The following is an 18,568-nucleotide window of genomic DNA, read 5'->3' as shown; positions in this document are numbered from 1 at the left end:
ACCCCAGGAATTGGTGCGCCTACATCGTGAACAAGAACGTGAGCTGCTCGGTGCTGGAGGGAAGTGAGAGTTTTATTCAGGCTCAGTACAACTGTGCTTGGAACCAGATGCCCTGTCCGTCCGCGCTCGTGTAAGTCTCGGAGCGGAGGGGAGGGCGGGGAGCGCCCTGGCCTGGGCCGCGGGGGTGGAGGTGGGGTCAGAGCACTGGGCTCCAGCCGCTCAGTAAATCTCTTCCAGCGGGTGAAAACTCAGCCCCTGAAAAGTTTGCGCTCTGAGCAGGGTACCAGGCACGCCGGGGGATCTAAGGAACGTGTGTTGCCTGGAGTGAGCACCGAGGATGCGCCAGCCTTGGGAGCTTGTGATCACCGGACATAGAAGGGGACGAACAAAGCCCCTACCCCCACTTCTCTCTCTCCCTTTTTCTTTCAATTTTATTACTAACATAAGGCAGCTGGACCTAATTAGATCCATATTGTGTGTTCTGGGGCAAGAGAAGACTCCAAAATGTATACTGCTAAAAACTTTTACGTGTAGAATTAGCTGAGAGGTTTGCTCTAGTCAGTGTTCTGAAACAGCCAAGTTTTTCCCAAATGTCCCCATAAGACTGGCCTCCTCCAGGTGTTGTAGATCTCCAAAGTCCCTAGGAACTACTTGCTTGAAAGTGTGCCATTGCTGTTTTTTTCAAATCAGATTTGGGGGGATTCAGCTAAGTGGTTGTCAGAAGAGAATGGTCCTTAAAGAGCAGGGGAAGAATTAATCCTTTTGCTTATAAAGATTTCACCATCTTATAAAAACAAAGAGGAAGCGAAGCAATAGGGTACAGATTTTGTTATGTGCATCCCACTCATTCACTTGTCATCTGGCAAGTCTTTGTGTTTTTGTGTAAGTCATATATCAGAGGATGAGCTGATGTGAATAAATGGGGAACACGTGTAATGTTTGAAATTAATTGTTTTCCCCTAAGAATAAGTTGTTTGTCTTAGAGCACAGTTGTCTTTACAGCAAAGAATAGCCAGTAGGCGGATCTGTCTCTGGCAGTTCAAGGGGACAGACTGAAACTCGTGCTCCAGGAAGCCTTATTCCAGAAGGCAGTAAATGAGCCTTCAGGCATGGGAGGTGGAAGTGCTCCCAGGATCATTGCACATGGGCTGCGGTGGGAAAGGATAATTCCTGTTAGGAAAAGCTCAACAAATGAAACCCCCAAAACCAAAGCAAACAGAAACTTAAAAGAGATCCCCCAACTTGCTATACACAGAGAATCAGATTGAAATGAATTGCTGGCTGTCACATTGAGCTGGGTGAGCCGTCAGAGGGTACAGTACTGTAGTACTGCCTTTGTCTCTGGTCGGAACGGGCATTTAACACAGAATTTCGCAGGTGTTTCTGATGAGTCCGAGTAGCCGCTCTCAGTTCACAAGTGTTGTCAGGTTTTCATTATTTGATCCTTAGAAGCTGAGACCCGTGGAAGTAAAGGTTCTTGGGAAACAGCCTGGGCTGCTTTTTGGGTGGCGTGGGGGTTGCCGGGAGGCCCGGGACTTGCTGGGAGGCCATGCCGGTTGGGAGGCAGGCAGAGATGCTTGAGTGAAGAATACAGTTTAGCTGCTGGTGACAGTGAGAATGTAGGAGTGGCAGGTATGAGCCAGCGAGGACTTGACCCAGTGGGAACAGAGCTGAGTTGTTGGAGGTGTGGAGGCAACAGAGGAAGAGAAACCAGGCAAGGAGAGAGAGTAAAGCCAAAACTTTGGAGGAGGAAATGCCATCTTCGGTTCTTCCCCACTCACTGTCCGCCCCCCACCCCCGCCCCGAGGGTAGGAGAAGCCTGGGAGGCTGAGGGGTCTAGGAAGGCAGGGGTTTTAGGTAGCAGGGAAATTTGCTTATGCAGAAAGACACAATCCCAGGCCAGCGGGTTGGGGGAAGGGGTTACAGGTGTGGTAATTTGTCTGAGATTAAGGGCGCAGGTCATGAGGAAACTCCTTTACCCAGGAATCAAATGTGTTTCAAAGGTTTTAGTAGGGGGTTGATAGTAGCCAAGTAGGTGAAGAATTACTTAGAAAAGTCTGCATGTTTTAGGACAGAAGTGAAGAAGCCAGGGAGAGATGCTCTGAGACTGGGGAAACTCGGCAGGGAAACAAGGGGTTTGGTGGGGAAGCCGTGCAAAGGAGGAGAGAACTTATGTGCTGGACGAGCCATTGGGCGCTCAGCCTCCCCAGGCTGTGGGAGACCCAGCCCGTGGGCACTTCCAGAAGGGTCAGACGATGCTCCGTTGGCACAGATTAAGAGAGTCAGATTCCAGGTTGTGAATTTGGGTATGGTTATGTGAAACCAGGAGCCGAGAGGGTTTTTGTCTGATACGTGGACGTTTGAAGTAATCACTTTCCTGAAGCTGTGCAGAAACTTCTGGGCAACTAGGCGCTGTGTTAGGGCTGTTCATTCCATATATTAGTTTAATTCTTGCAACAACCCTTCAAGATGAAGACCACTGTCCCCATTTTACCAGTGAAGAAACAAGGCAGGGAGTTTCTGTCCTTTCCTGTGGTCACATGACAGGTAAGTGACTGAGCTGCCTCTGTCCCAGTAGCCATAGGGAGCATGTGTATTTGTGTGTTGGAGAGTGTGCCTTTAGTAGCTTACACACTTCTCAACCACCAGGAACATTTCCACCATCTTCTGTGGGGGCAGTTCCCATAGAAAAGTGAGTGAAAGTTGGTCCGTGTGCTTTAGTCCCCTTTGCTCCAATACACTGTACTGCATCATTTTCCACACTGTCCACTATGCTGTGCAGTTTGTTTCTTATTTTATTAAAACACTGGCCAATTTGCTTTGCTTTTTTGGGGTTGTTAGGCAGGTTGTTGAAAGGGTGATTGATACGAGGGAAGCCAGAGGGGTGGACTCTGAGCACTTCAGAAAAGCCTCACCTGTGTCCCTGAGCGCAGCCGCCACTCTGAAACTTGGCACCAGGGGATGGAGTTGAACGTGTGTTCCTGGAAAAACAATTCAAAGCTTGCGTCCTAGTGCTTGTGAGGTAGTAATATCATTCTTGTGTGCAAAGAATTCTTAATTCCTATGCAGATTTTTCTGTCACTGGGAACTTAAGAGTAGGGATCTCTGGAGGGGAGGATATAGCTCATTGGTAGAGCACATGCTTAGCATGCACGAGGTCCTGGGTTCAATCTCCAATATCTCCATTAATAAACAAACAAATAAACCAACAAACAAACCTATTTATCCCCTCCCCCCAAAAAGAAAAAAGTTAGGGATCACTGTCGGTCTCTGTGTCTCTGTCTCTCTTGCACAGGCACTGAATGTGAGGTGGGTTCTGGATCCCTGAGGCACAGGATTGCCTCAACAGACCCTGATTTGTCTGAGGAGGAGAGGGAATTATCTGGTGGAGGTGAGGAGGGAGGGGCAGCTATTTTAGACTCTAAAGTAGCATAAAGTGGGATGGTAGTGATTTACCATTTACTCCTAATTCTTGAAATGGGGCTAAGGACTTTTTCCCCCTCTGAGAGCATTGTTTACCTTTATACTTCTGTATTAAGAAAGGCAGATCTCTTTTAAAATTTCATTGCATTGAGTTTTTCCAACTAATTGTAAAAACCATTGGCAGTTCAACCCGTTTGGTAGACTCACTGTCACACTGCCACCCACGTGGCACTGAGGATGGTTCCGGCGGATCCCCACCTAACTCTGGGTCTCTGGAGCAGCACCTAAGCATGGAGAGGGTCTGTCTGGTTCGTGGGCTGGTTTAGGGGCACATTTCAGGAGGCGTGGGAATGTGAAAGACTGAGAATTCTTTCTATGGGTGGGTGTTGGGCAGATTGACTTTCTCAGAAGGCTTAACCTAGTGTCCAGGGCTGATCTGGTGAGACCCTCTCCCTGGAGAGCATCCTTTAGCTTCATCGTCCTTATAGCAACCCTGGCGCCTTATCCCCATTTTCCAGGAGGGCATGTAGTCAGGAAGTAGCAGAGCCTGGACCCAATCCAGGCTGTTATTTCTAAGCCTTAGGCTCTTCCCACTCCACACCCTGCAACCCCCCTCCCCACCTGCTGTCTAAACCCACACCCTGTGAGGAGCGCCCGAGGGTGTGCATACGTGGAGCTGCAACACTGGTACCCCTGGTGTGTTGGGAGGGAGGAAGTGAGTGCCTGAGCTCTCCCAGAGCCCCCCACCCACTATGGGTTGGCCGTGCTTGGGTGCACTGCTGGCGGAAAACAGCACTGTCTTTCTTTTCCTTGCTGGCCTAGGCATTGTTCCTTTCATGCACCATTCATGCCTCATGGCAGTAATTCCATATCGTTCCATCACCTCCCACTTGGCTGGCTCCAGCTGACCGCTGTTAGTATTTGAGGCGTTTGGGGGCATCCAGGGTGCAGAGCAGCTGCCTCGTTGGTGAGGACGTAGAGGAGCCCAGATGTTGGGCAGGATTATCCCCTATAGTTGCTTCCCTCTGATACCACAAACTGACGGGAGTTTATCAGCATCCGCCCAATCCGGCCCCAACCCCCTTCTTGGGTGTGTAGTATCTTGGTGGAATTTTTCCTATGAGCTCTTTAAAAAAAAAAAAAATCTCATCAGTCGAGAAGGGAGCTGGGTGGGGCCAGCTCGAGGGGCCTGTGCTGCTGTGATAGCACAGACCAAGAATTTGCAAATTTGCAGCAGGTGTGAGTCCTAAGTGCTGCGTTTCCAGAACTCCTCTAATCCTTAGATTGTAGGGGAGCAGATGGTCATTCCATTGGAAGAACCGTTTTCTATTAGGGAGCAACCTTAGCCAGGAAAAGCTTTAAAAAAAAACAACCCAAAAAACAAAAACCTTGAGACTGGCGGAAAAAATGAGGGCTTACATCTTCTAGACCCAATTCTCCCTTTTTTTTTTTTTTTTTTTTAACATCTCCAGGAACAGAATTCCTTTCAATTCAAAATATGCCTTTTGTGTATAGGGCTTGGGAGGAATGTTTACTCCTTCAGCCTTTTAACCAACATCCTGTGATCCATCGGCTGTGGTGAGCCTTGCTCCTTGGTACCGGAGACCCTGAATCAAGCATAGGGAGCTCCTGATCGGGGCGCATCCCGTTCATCCCCTCCTGGGGTCTCCCGTCCCCTGGGGCTGTGTCTCGTGCCAGTTTCTGGGACTCCTCAGACCCTCCTTTCAAGCTGCTTTTGTTCTGCGCTTTTCCAAGATTCCCAGTAGATAAGACGCTGTGCTTGGAGAGCCCTTCCATGCTTCCAGCCAGAACACTTTCACAGTGGTTATTTTATTTAATTCTCATCACCAGTTCAGCCAGGAGATTAGGTAGGGCAGAGACAGGGGTCTTGGAAACAGAACTTTATGCTTATAAGCTACACTTTCTACCTTTCTTATCTTGGAGAAAAATGAATAGGATTCAAATAGTGGTTATGGCCTTAAGAAAAACGTTGCTTCTTGTGAAACCTCATTTGACTCCCATTAGTTGGTCTTCCTGTACGGATCTGTGATTCCATCATGTCGGCACTTGGTAAATGAATTAAATTTCTGAAATGGAAAAGGGGAGGTGGTAGGGGTAAGGTAGAGGGGGGAGCGTCCCTTGAGGTTGTCCCTCGAGGCTGGCTGGTATGGCCAACACATTCCAGAAGAGGAGATAGAAAACGCGGCTCCTGGCCTGAGCTATACCACCACCGAGCTGTGTGACTTCAGGCTAGTCGCTCAACCTCTCAGGTGAGGTACACAGCCGACACAGCTTTTAAAACGCCCTCTCACGCTCAAGGAGGGTATGCTTAGCAGTGTCTAATGAATACGCCTTGTTCTCATGGTTGGTTTGGAGTTGTTGCCTCTCAGGTGATCTCATTTTTGAAGGCTTGAATTTCCTGACATGCTAGAGAAAGGCTGAGGTGCTAAAGAATTAAATAAATCTGTTCAGTGCTCTGAGATAATTAAGAAAACGAAATGACTGAAATTGACTTTCTAACAGGAATTTAAACCCTTAGAGGTTGTGAAGCACGTTAAGCTGGTTGGTTTAGAGTAAGTCCGGATGCCCCGACCTTCCCTGCTGGTTCCGCGGGTGTTGGGTGCCTGCAGTGAGTCAAGAGAGAAGTCAGCTGGTCGTTTTGGGTGCCTGTGCTGGGCCCCAGGCCGTCTTTCATCCAGACAAGAACACACTGTTCTAATTCTTTGCTCTTCGGGAGGAAAAAAAAAATCCCTTTTCTCATATTGGGAATATTAAGATGTTACTCTTATGTACTGACTGTGAATAATGAGGTAGGTACTGCCTACAACAGTTACCTGGTGTTTTACAAACTTGTTTTTTAAAACCTAAAACTGACAGACTGCCAGTTTTCAGATTACTTCCAGACTGTCACCCAAATGTTCTGACTTACTGCCGGCTACATGACTGTTGCAGTGTTCAGAATTAACTGCTTCCATGCTTGATGAGGCAGTTTTGTGGGCTTGATAAAATGATCTGAGCGTGACTTTGCCTAACCAGTGCTTTTCCTGGGAGGATCAAGAGAGGAACATAGTAGTTTCCAGTATGACAGAGGTTCACAGTGGAGGAAGGATAATGACATGATTAAAGCGAAGCTCGCCAATAACTTTTCTGCTTTCCTTCCTGTTTTAAAGCAGTGATGGGTCCTGAAGAAAAGTAGGGACGGTTCAAACTAACCAAATTCCTGGTTTGAAAATGCTGTGGAAGCAAACTTTCCTGGGTGTGTCAGGATCCAGCTGCTCTCTTTTTTTCCCACCTAAAAAAAATACTAGAAGATCAAGGAATACGCCTAAAAATTATTCTTTGCAGCATCAGCCATTCAGGATGGTGTATTTTGCTAAGCATTTAGTTAAAAGAAGTTTGAGACAAAGAGTTTGGGTAAAGCCTTCTCGAGCTGGTCATTTTGTTGAAAGGGAATTTTCCGGGAGACTTCTCAGCTTTTCCCCAGCTTCTCCCAGCTTCATCCACATTTGTGATTGTCCAGGGCCTGCCGAATGTATGGGCTTAGTTAAGTTATCTTTTCCGGAGATTTGCTCAAAGGATCTAGATTCTTTTCTAATCCATCGTGGTGAACATGCCACTTGTTTTCTGCCAACTGAAGCTTTTCCATGTATCTTGAAAGTGGAGCCTGAAAGCTGTGGTGGCGATTGCAACAGAGCTGAGGGCGGGGGCGGGTTTCACAATCCAGCCCTTCACGAGTGAGCTTTTCACCAGGAAAGTGATTCTCTGGCTCTTGGTTTCCACCCTGAGAGCTCTCACATGCTGGTGGGATGACGGCTGTGGGCAGGGAGGCATTGCAAGCCTTTCTGGATATTTTGAACACTTCAGAATCTCGAAGCCAGCCTGCTGTCCTGAAGGTGCCCAGGCCTGGTTTGGACATCAGATGGCCCACCTTGGGGATGCCGCATCTGCCGTCTGCTGGGGCAGCAACTTTTCCAGGACAAGGAGGCAGAATCACGGCTCCATCATGTTAAACGATGTGCCGTTCCCTTTCCAGCATGTTGCATCATCTTCTGGCCCCTCTCAGGGCATTTGGGAGTTGCTCTGTTGCATCATGGTATAACCAGTGAGCGAGACAGAGCACAGATTCGCCGCGCAGCAGCCGTGCAATAGGGAGGGAAGGCAGAAATGCCATTCACAGCTCGTTTCCTGAAGCAACTAGCAAGGCATCCCCTAAACACTCCTTGGCAGAATCGTCACTGGGAAATAATAATCCCAAAGAGGAGCTGCTCTTTGCCATATTTTCAGAATGCTCATTTATGTCTTTGATGTTTTGTGTCAATTTATACAAAATGGCAATTTGAAGGCTATAAAAAAGAAAATTCCATTTTGACTACCGTCCTTAATCACTAGTCCATGTCTTTAAAAGTTCAAAAACAAATACTAGGCCTGAGTTCCCAGCAGATAAGACAATTTGTTGTGTGTCTGAACAGTAACCCAATACATTAAAAAAAAAAAAAAGTTAAATTCTCATTTTAAAACTCTGAAAAAGACTTAATAATGCTGGTTTTGGTTTTTACTTAGATATATAATCGGTTAGTCAAGACTATTTAGCGCTTTGCTTTCACAATTCTGATGAGATTTAAAAATACCTGAATGCATAAACATATTTATTATATATAAAATGTTCTATACAAAGTATATGTATATTAGGTACAAAACATCTATATATGAAGCAGCTATATTGAGGTGTAATTTCCATAAACTGTACAAAGAGGGAGGGTATAGCTCAGTGGTAGAGCACATGCTTAGCATGCACAAGGTCCTGGGTTCAATCCCCAGTACCTCCTCTAAAAATAAATAAATAAACCTAATTACTCCCCCCCCTAAAAAACAAACAAAAAAACTTAGACATAAACTGTATGTATTTAAAGTTGTATGATTTAACACGTGTATGTCCCCATGAAACCAACATGACAATTAGGACATGGAATATCTGCATCACCCCCGAGTCTCCTCCCATCCCTTGTAACCCTCCTTCCAGTCCCTCCCCCCCACACCCCCTTCCCACACAACTGCTGACGTATTTTTCCATCGCTGCAGATGAGTTTGTGTTTTCTAGAGATTTAGGTAAATAGAATCGTACCGCGTGGAATCTTATGTTAGGATTCTGACTCAGCATTGTTGTGCGGTGCGTCCACATTGCAGGGTGGATCAGCAGTTGCCTCCTGTTCCTTGTGGAGGAGTACCCGTGTACTGGTGCATCGCCGTCTGTGGATAGTTGTGTTGCAAAGGGCACGTGTGGTGAAGTACAGTGTGGAAACTCATTTATATTGGTAGTAAGGATACTTCTCTGATGTTTTTCAAGGACCATGTGGGACGGTACATACGTAACAGATGGGTGAAACCACAGTGGAGTGAAAGATTCACACCTCACATTCAGCCCCGGGAAAGATGGACGGGCATAGGCCATTCTGAATCGGCAGAATGCTCAGTAGGGTTACTCGGCTTATTTTTTGAAGACTCTTGGTTACTTGATTTCATTAAACAAATATTTTTGTGCACAGCCTATGTCTGGCCCAGGCCCAGGCCCCAGGGGCACACAGCAAGGAACCCAACCTCTCTTGCCCTCCAGAAGTTCACGGCCAGTAGGTGCAGTGAGACATAAACAGAAGTAATTACAAAGTGAAAGGTAGGCATGAGAATTGCGTGGAGAGGAGCACAGACAGCTGAGATGTTCAGAGGCGGAGGAAGTTCAGCCAGGAGGAATCTGAGAACCTGTTTGCAGGTGGTGACTTCCTGGCAGGGCTCAGAAGGAAGGTTCCAGTTGAAAATACATGCAGATGTGAGGGGGCGTCCGCATAGGCCGAGACAGAACTGAGCAAGGTCCTGGAAGAGGGCAGGGAGGGCCCCCAGGGAGGAGTAAATCGTGGGGTCTGCAGGGCTGGGCCCTCTGACGGCTGAGGGCAGGGCCTGTTCCCACCTCTCCCTTTGGCTGGTAGATGGTCATCTTCCTGGGTCTCCACATTGCCCTCCCTCCCTGTGTGTCTCTGTCCAAATCCCACCTATTCACAAGGACACCAGTCGTACGGGGTTAGGGCCCAACTTGATGACGTCATTTTACCTTGATTACTTCTGTAAAGACCGACCTCCAAATAAGGTCATTCTGACATACTGGGATTTGGACTCCAAAATACATCTTTGGGGCAACAGAGAATTCAACACACAGCTCCAGGGCTGAGAGTTTGGGCTTTATCATTTAAACAAAGGGCGGGGGTCATGGAAGGCTTTAGACCAGGACAGCATCTGAGCTACCCAGAGTTCATCTGTTTGAGAGAGGAGAGGACAGGTAGGGTTGAGGGCAGCGGGGGGCCCTGTCGGGAGCCTGGCCATGGTCCATGGCTCAGCTGAGGCAGGTGTGGTTGGAACAGCAGGTCTGGCCATGGAGGGGAGGAGCAGTGACTGAGATGGTATGGCCAGGGGACCTCTTCTCTGTGCTTTGAGCATCGTAGCTCCTCAGGGGTCTAAGGTGAAGAGCCGTCCCTGAGCATCTGTTAGTCTGTTGTCAGTGGTGTGGATAAGAGAGACTGTACCTCGTGAAGGAAGGTGAATCATCCCCGGACTGTCATTCGGAAGTTATGGCCGGAGTGCCTTTATCCACAGGACACTCAGGACCTCATTACTTATCACCTTTGAGAATCAGGAATCAACTCCAGTCCTTCATATAGGCAATTGAGTCTGTTATTCTAGAAGGAGCTCGTAATTTTAGTCTCACTGCAAATTTTTGCCTCATGGTAAATATATACGATTATATACGTGCTGTTCAACACAGCTGGTCTTTGGCTGAGTTGGCTCCAGCATGGGGACTGTTGTGTGGATAACAGAATTAGGCAGGCTCTCTGTGTATGTTTGTTCACATTAGATACTGCTGCTTCAAGGAAGGCCATCGCGTGGTGCCTGGGGCCCACCTGGTAGGCACCCAGAGGACGTTTACTGAATGAGTGGATGGATGAAAGACAGAGCGTGTGGCTTATTATTATTTTTAAAATCAAGACTGTTTTTGGAGCAGTTGAAGGTTCACAGCAAAACTAGGGGGAAGATACAGAGATGTGCCGTGTTCCCCGACCCTACTATCAATGTCCCCACCAGAGTGGTTCATTTGTTACAGCCGACGAACCCACCCTGACACATCCTCACACAAATCCAGAGTTTACACTAGGGCCTGTTCTGGGGAGACAGATTTCAGCCTGTCTTTCTTCCCGTTGTTAAGAATCATATGTACTGGTTTGGTTTTCAGGTTTCTGGCACAGAGACCGTTAGTTTGAACAAGTGTCCCTGGCTTGTGTTTCTAAAATGGAAATTGTGGCAGATGTAGATAGTCTTTGAAAATGATTGTTAATGAAAATGCAGTGGCTTGAGCTAAAATGAGGGCTTGTGATGTGATAGATTTCAGTTAAATCAACCAAAGTAATGACGTACCTTGTAATTTAGATTCTTGAACTGGTCATCTCAGTATAACCTTTAGAAGTCTGTACCAACTGTGTGAGGTCTCTTGACTCCCTGTGTGAAGTATGATGCAGCTTTGATTTGGGGAGGGGTCATGTTCCACAGCTCTAAAGCATGAGTTGGTGTTAATTGGGAGGATACAGTGACCAAAGATACAACCGCATTTTGAGGCAGTTAAATAATGAAAATACGGGGAATTATTTTAAAGATGATTTTTGTGAATTCTTTGAAAACACCACACGTGCTTGTGTATTTTATTTGCAAAAATTATTTGAGGTAAGTTGTAGTGAAGTCTTTGGGCGGTGGGCCAGCTCGGGTCCCCAGTTACTAGGAGGATGAGAACCACTACTCAAACCACAGATCTTAATTGCTTTATTTAAATACACAAAACAAAATAATGCGATCTGTCATTTTTTCCCTCAGAAAATGATTTTAAAGAGGTGAAAAGCAAACCACATCTGTTTTAAACTTATTCACAGATGTTGGCTGGGCCCCTCTTCACCTCAGGTTCTGTATATTTGTCTCACTACCCCCTCCGTTTATGAGAACTGAGGATGCCCAGAAGTTCCCCTCTAGACGGGGATGGTCCCTGAGCCCCGTTGTCCAGCAGCCCTTGTACCCCTGGTTCTGTGGTGGTTTCCTCAGAACCACAAGGATTTGGCCAAGGTATGGAACACCATACCCTCACATTCCTTAAGAAAAATCCAGTTCCTCAAGCCTGTGTGAACTCGAGGGTTCAGGGAAGACTGTAGCAACTCTAAAAATCCATTGGCCACCCCACATCTTCTTGGAGAAAAGTTCCTCATTTCTTGATCCTCAGAGGCCTCCATCACCCCTTTCTAAGTGAAAGCAAATAAGCATAATTCTTCTTTATATCTTGCCTCCCACCCTCTGCTTGTCTACACTTTCCAGCCCGGAGGTGGGCAAGGTTGTGGCAGTGTCTTCTGAAGAAGAACCATGTGCCTTCTAAGCAGAGTGCAGGTGAATGAAAATATCTCCACTTCATTGTGTTAAGTGTGGATTTAAAAAACAGAAAGTAATTCTGGGTTAGCCTGGACAATGTGAGAAATGTAAGACTAGGTTATAATACTTTGGTTCTTTCCCCCGCTAATGTGGTCATAAATTAGAAAAGAAATACAAGGGTTCCTGTGTTTTCAGTTCCCAGATTTTTTTTTTTAATGGAGGGTGAATGAGCCCAAAGGAAGAAAATCTTTTTTAATATCTGCAGAGAAACTCCTACCGTCTGAGGATTTTCTAAGCTTTTAAGTGGCTTCCACCAAGTTCCAGGTGAGGCCTGTGTAAGAGCTTGCCTCCAGCATGGTCTTCATCTAAAGGTCCAAAATTGATTGTGGTTGGGATATCACAGCCAGTTCCCTTTTTGTATGGAAAAGCAATACAGTCATCCCTCGGGATCCATAGGGGATTGGTTCCAGGACCTCCCACGGATACCAAAATCCACAGATGCTCAAGTCCCTTATATAAAATGGCATAGCATTTGCCTATAACCTACACACACCCTCCTGCATACTTTAAATCATCTCTAAATTACATATAAACCTATTACAATGTAAATGCTATATAAATATGTAGTTGCTAGGTGTGAGACAAATCCATTTTGCTTTTTGGAAATTTCTGGATATTTTTCCCCCATGAATATTTTCTATCCGCGGTTGGCTGAACCCACAGATGCAGATCCACGTATCCGGGGGCAAAGGGCTGGCTGCACTGAGAACGCTGTGGGGGCAGCTGCACGTTGTGGGATGGCTGGAGGATCCAGAAGTGGAGAGGGAAGAGAGAGCACAGAGTGACTGGAACCTTAAGAGGGAAGATTGATGTTGCAAACCTAGTCAGGGGACATACAGGAAAAGGGCTTTCGAAATAAGCGTGACTTTTGTAGGAGAAATTGAGGAAATCATCAAAATAGAGTTTTTCAGTGGCTCTGAGAGGAAAGGTTTGGATCCGCAAACAACAGGAAGTCACACTTGCGGTAAACTTCACACGAAAGGCAGAGGTGGGCAGATGTTCTGGGGACCACACAGTGGGAACACCGAGGATGGGGGCGTCTGGGAGCATTCGGGCAGAGGGTGCTCCCTGATTCTGACTCTGGGAATGAGGAAACGTGATGTGAGTTTGAGAAATGGAATCATATGGAATTTAGTTGGGGAAAGCAGCCTGCAGCAGCAGTGGCCTGTCCCCAAAAGAATTCTTTAGGGGAATGTGGGCCTTTGTTAGTGTTGGATTATTTGGCTCTCCAGAAAGCCAAGGCGGTTACTGGGGCCCTGGGAGACCCCCACACTGGCTGGCCCTCCTCCCCTCTGTGGACTCGGGTTCTGTCATGTATTTCCCAGAGTGAGGAAGTTAAATCTAAGAATGTGGACTCATTGGAACGGGTGCATGAGCTGTATTTCATGCTGCTGGACGCGCCTTGCACTTGGAGATGATGTCATTTTTAGCAATGTGAGATTGTTCCGAGGGAAGGTACTGGCTCTTACAGTAAATCTGAAATTGACTTCATTGTCTGTTGCAGCCGAGTTGGGCCTCAGCCTCGCAGCTGACCCACTGTGCTTTCCTTTAGTCACCGTTCTTTCAGGACTGTAGAATTTTCTTTCTGTCCTCAGGGCTAAGGAGAGTGATAAATTGTGGGGAAAATTTGTACTTACTATATTGTATGATCAGAGCAAATGACTGAGAAGTAAAGAGGATTTTAGGTTTTGGAATCTAACTTGCCACTCTAAGTACATAGGGAAATTAATTCAAGAGGAAACAGGAAAATAAGCAGCTGATTGTGGTTTCTCCAGCAAGTATCTCCTTTGTGCTGGGAAACAGTCTCCTCGACGTCCGCTTTCATTTTGAACACGTTGCTTTGGTCTAGGATCTGTTAGTTTAAGAAATACATAAAGCTGTATTGTAATCTGAGTGTGATCAGGGCTCATCAGTCTGACTCTGAGATTCATTAGATGCATTTTGTAATTCAGAAATGTATTTGGCCAGGTCTTCTGGCTTCTAAAACTTAGCTGGATCGTCCTAAGAAGTCAAGTAAAATATTTTAATTTTTATTTCCTTCCGTGTTACTAATTTCTCCACTCAGAGATCTAATTAAAAATGTGTAACGTAGCAGAAGAAGATAAAGTGAAAACTCTGACTTGTGTGTGTGATGTGCTTTAACCTGGAAGAAGGCCCTCTGGTCCCTTCACTTTCTCTTGTGTGGGGAGACCTTTTCAGAAGGTGGGAAGTCAGGACTGGAAGGGACCTTGGGGGTCAGAGCCACCTCCTCAGATCGTCTGTAGATGCACATGGTTTCAAATGGCCAGTTTTTTATTGTCAGCCAGACAGAGTGGATTCACATGGGGAGTGTCTCTTCCGCTGGCGCAGAACCGCTCTTCTTCACATAGTTCTGGAATCCCTTCCAGTTTCAAACTTTATAGCCTCTACTGCCTGACTATAGTATTTACTTTTTGGCACAGTGTTACTTCAATAAAAAGCTCACTTATTTATTCATTGACTGATAGAAAAAACAACAAAAAAAAGAAGAGAATCCATATGTCATAGGCAGTTCCCAGAGAAATCAGTCCACTATCTTGGCAATTTCTGAATTAGAACACTGAGACCAAACTGTGTACAAGTGAGTTACTGTGTGAAAATGGAATTGTGATGCATGCTGCAACACAGATGAACCTGAGATGAGGGGGTCGGGAACATACCGCCTCAAAACATGCCACGTTGGCCTGTTGATTATTTTGAGCTGAAGGCCACAGAGAAACTGCAGAGACAAGACCTTTCTGTCCTCCCCATGTATGTCTACAAGCAGGCTCTGAGTTTCCTGCCTCTCCTGTACCAGGATGAGGGGAGTGACCCTTATCACCGGAGGCAGAGAGCCAGCACCGAGAGAAGTCTGCAAAAAAAGACCTTCCTAGAATAGCCCCTACTGTCCTTTAGTTTCCCCTGTATATTTCCTAACCATCGTCCCACAATTTGTTGCCCCTACAAGCCCAGACACCCTCTCTTTGTTCACTTCGCCCCTGTTTATCACTCTGTTAAAATGGTACGTGAGCCTCTGAGTCTAACTGCTTCCTTGAATTTTCACTTCTTTTCTGTGAAGCCCCCATGCACATAAAAATCTTAACATCAACAAAATGTGTATGTCTTTTCTCCTGTTAATCTGTCTTTTGTCAGTTTAATTCACAGGCCCCAGGAACAATCTAAGAGGGTAGAGGAAAAGTTTTTCCCTCTCCTTCAAGGACATTATGCTAATGAAATAAGCCCGTTTCAAAAGGGCTAATGCTATATGTGCTACATGATTCTCCTTATGTGAGGTACCTACAGTGGTCAAATTCATAGAGACAGAAAGTAGAATGACGGGAGCCCGGGACTGAGGCGAGACGGGGGATGGGTTATTGTTTAAGTTTTCTGTTGCTGTTGCTGTTGTTTGGTGGGGGGAGGTATGGGTTACTGTTTAACATGGGTGCAGAGTTTTAGTCTGGGATGATGAGAAAGTTACGCAGGGGGCTGTTGGTGATATTTCCACAACACTTAATGTGCTTGATGCTGTCATACTGCTAAAAATGGTTAAGGTGGTAAACTTTGTGTAATGTGTCTTTTACCACAGTTTAAAAAAAAAGGAATTGCTGTGGCTGGAGTGAACTGCTCGATGGGAAACTTGGAGTGGTGGCCCTGTGTCTGTGCTGGGTGCGCGTTGGGAAGCCCTTGGAGACGACTTCTCGCCTTCCTGTGCGAGCTCTCCTTGTCCCCAGGCCTGGGTGCGCCCTCCCAGAGAGCGGGAAGCGCCTTTTCTTTCTGGCTGACTCTCCACCCTTTCTGTCTCATTCTTCTAGAGACTGTGCAGAACCACACACGCGGAATGAAGCAAGAAGAGTTGGCTCTGGGCTTTTTTGGGGCAAGCCAGTGACTGGGAGAGGAATTTACTAGAAAGTCTTTTTCTTGGGAGAAATCCCAGTCAAGCAAGGGTCCCCAGGGGGCCACTGAGCTTTCGATTTGTGTAGAGCATTAAAACAGAGGTAAATCCTAAACGCAGGGAAAAGATCCTCACCTTGTGGGACCACTGTCGAGGCGGTGCTCTGCCAGGGACCTGTGGTTATCTTTCAGAGAGATGTTCTACTTGCAGTTTGAGGGACGTGGGAGGGGAAATCAGAGATGAACGCATAGACGTGAGCCTGTGCTGTTCCTCTGACAACCTCATGAATCCCAGCTGACCCGGTCCGACAGAACTTTGTGATGATGGGGATGTTCATGTTGTTTATTTAATACTGTAGCCACCGTGGCTTTAAAGCCCTCTGGTAGGAAGGAGTCTTCATGACAGTCATTTTGTCACATCAAGGGCACTTCCAGTCGTATGGTCCCTGAGCTCTGATTCAGCTTTTCCAGTCCTTTTCCCGCCACCTTCCTTCTCATTAGGGTCTCCTGAGTCCAGCTGGTGCCTCGACACGGTGACTGAACTTATGAAAACGGTGAGCCCTTGTTTGACCCCCAAAAACCCCTCCAGAGCTACAGAAGGAGAGGAGGGGGCTGTGGGGCAGCTCGTCGCCAGCTCTGGGGATGACTGAGGCAGCTGGACGGGCCCCCTTAGGGACAGGATGCTGTCACAGCCCTGACCTGAGGCTGGGATGGGGACCAAGGCAGCAGCCCAGGCAGCCCTCGCTCCAGCCCACTGGGCAGGACCCTGCCCCTTGGCTGCGGCACCTCGTTGGCCCCCTGCTGGTTGTCCCCTGAACACCTCACACACCCACAGCCCCAGGGCCCCAGGTAATGCTTGGCCTCCATTTGTTCCCTGCCTGGCTGTCGGCCCCGCGGGCCTGGATCTGGGGTTCACTTCTCTACTCTGGCCGAGCTTGGTGATTACCTGGGAGTTGTTTTGAAAGGTACAGACCCCTGGGCGCTTCTGCCCGGGACCAACAAAATTAGAATTTTGAGGCTAAAGGTCTAAACATTTTTTTTTAAAGCTCCCTGGCCAGGATTCTGTCCCGTGGTGCTTAAGTGATGGGGGCGGGCCCTCCCCATCCTCTGGGGACTCCTGGCTGCCACTGTGGAAGCGGGGACCCTGTTACTGCAGGGATATCCCAGGAGGCTATGGGGCCGACACCCCCTGCCTCACCCCATCACACCCACAGACTGAGGTTTGGGGACCTGTTGGTGTCTCTGGGATGTGTCCTGCAGCAGGGAGCTCGCTGTGAGCCTTCGCATGGTGGAGGTGGCCCCTGATGGCTTCCAGCTGTCACCGCTTCCACACGTGGGGCTGGACACTTGGTCAGAGAAGCGGTCAACCTGAAGTCCACTGAAACTGGAAACCCTATAGGAGGCGCCAGGGTTGGGGTGCGTGGGGTGGAGGGGGAGGCGGGCGCTCCCAGGAACTTTCCTAAGTTATGAGCTGGCTCTGAAATTGTAACTGCCTCCGATGAAAACAGTTGAACTGTGTTGGAAAAGCAAGAACTTCCTCACCCTTGGCCAGGCAGTGAGGGGCTTAGGCCCTGGGTCGGGTGGGGTCCTCCCGGGTCCCCCAACATCGGAGCCACGGGTTTAGGTCCCCTCGGTGTGGCCCGCCCCATCCAGAAGGGTTTCGTGTGGGCTGTCATCTCCTGGCTCACGAACGAAACCCCAGAGCAAACACATTTTCACTTCAGTCCTAAATGCTCAGAGGAACAGAGTTTTTCTGAGATGACACATTTTTCCAGCATTATGCTATGCTTGTGCAGGCAAAACAATGAAGTGGAATTTTTCTTTTCCTGTAGTTTCTAGGACCACACAGAGGATGCTTTTGGTAGGTGGGGTGCTAGGGGGCCGATGGCTGGTGTGTAACGGGGCCAAATTAGGTGCTCAGGCTACCTTCTTACCTAGCTCGGGGGGCCTTCTGGAACGTCTCTGGGTGGGTGGGGTTGCTTCAGATTTACGGCAGTGGCCAGAGAGACAGGCTGCTTCTGCATGCCGGGAGGGCCATGTGGGGTTCAGGGGAGAACACAGGTTTAATGTCCAGCCCTGGCCCTCCCTGACCTTTGGAACTTGGAGAGGCCACTTAACCTCTGTGAGCCCGTTTCCTCCTCTGTGAAAAGAGGAAGATGTACATGGTGGGGCCTTGACGGGGGATGTGGCGGGACCGAGAGAGTGAGGGCCTTGCACCTGCTGTGCCCCTGGCCCTCGAGCAGCGCTTCTGCTTTACTTACTGGGCTTTCTCTTCAGTTTTCCTTAAAAAGGCTCCCACCCCAGCTTCTCAAAATCCGCCTGCCCAGGCCACACCACCAACCAATTAAATCAGAGCCTCTGAGGGTGGGACCCAAGCCTGGGTCTTGTCACGGTTCCCTGGCGATTCTGATGCATGGTCCAGCTTGAGACCCACTGCCCTCAGTGACCCAGGAGACCGGGGTTGCAGGGAGGCGTTGGGAGCCAACGCTGGGAATTCTGAAGGGTCGCCTGCCTGTCCTGGTGGAGGAGTTCCTGGCGAGTGGGGTTTTAGGGGTCAGGGTTCGGACCCTCAGGGAGGGTGCAAGAGGCCATTCCATTTAGCCATGTGTAATTTTCTCAGGAATCTAACTTTGAACTCCCCTTGCACGAGACTGGTGCCTGCCATGGAGTCGCTTGGTGGGTGCGAGGCCCCCAGCAGCTGCTCCCTGCCTGCCCTGAGCCGCACACAGCAACCCTGGGGATGTGATGCAAA

At 48.0% G+C, this 18,568-nt stretch overlaps 1 protein-coding gene across 2 annotated transcripts in view; it reads left to right on the top strand.

Annotated features, from left to right (window-relative positions):
• The window catches only part of EMILIN2 (elastin microfibril interfacer 2), a 46,380-nt gene that overhangs the window by 1,009 nt on the left and 26,803 nt on the right, over positions 1-18,568 (top strand). Inside the window, exon 2 of one of the 2 annotated variants that reach the window (XM_074352505.1) lies at positions 8-130. In XM_074352505.1, coding sequence (XP_074208606.1) covers positions 8-130 — 123 coding nt within the window. Of the gene's footprint in view, positions 1-7; positions 131-18,568 lie in introns of those variants that run through there. The other variant, XM_074352506.1, reaches the window with a different exon arrangement.

This window comes from Camelus bactrianus, chromosome 24 (assembly GCF_048773025.1).
Source record: "Camelus bactrianus isolate YW-2024 breed Bactrian camel chromosome 24, ASM4877302v1, whole genome shotgun sequence".
Classification (NCBI taxonomy): Eukaryota; Metazoa; Chordata; class Mammalia; order Artiodactyla; family Camelidae; genus Camelus; species Camelus bactrianus.
Note: the sequence above shows the minus strand (reverse complement) of the source record. Positions and strands in the feature narration are given on the sequence as shown.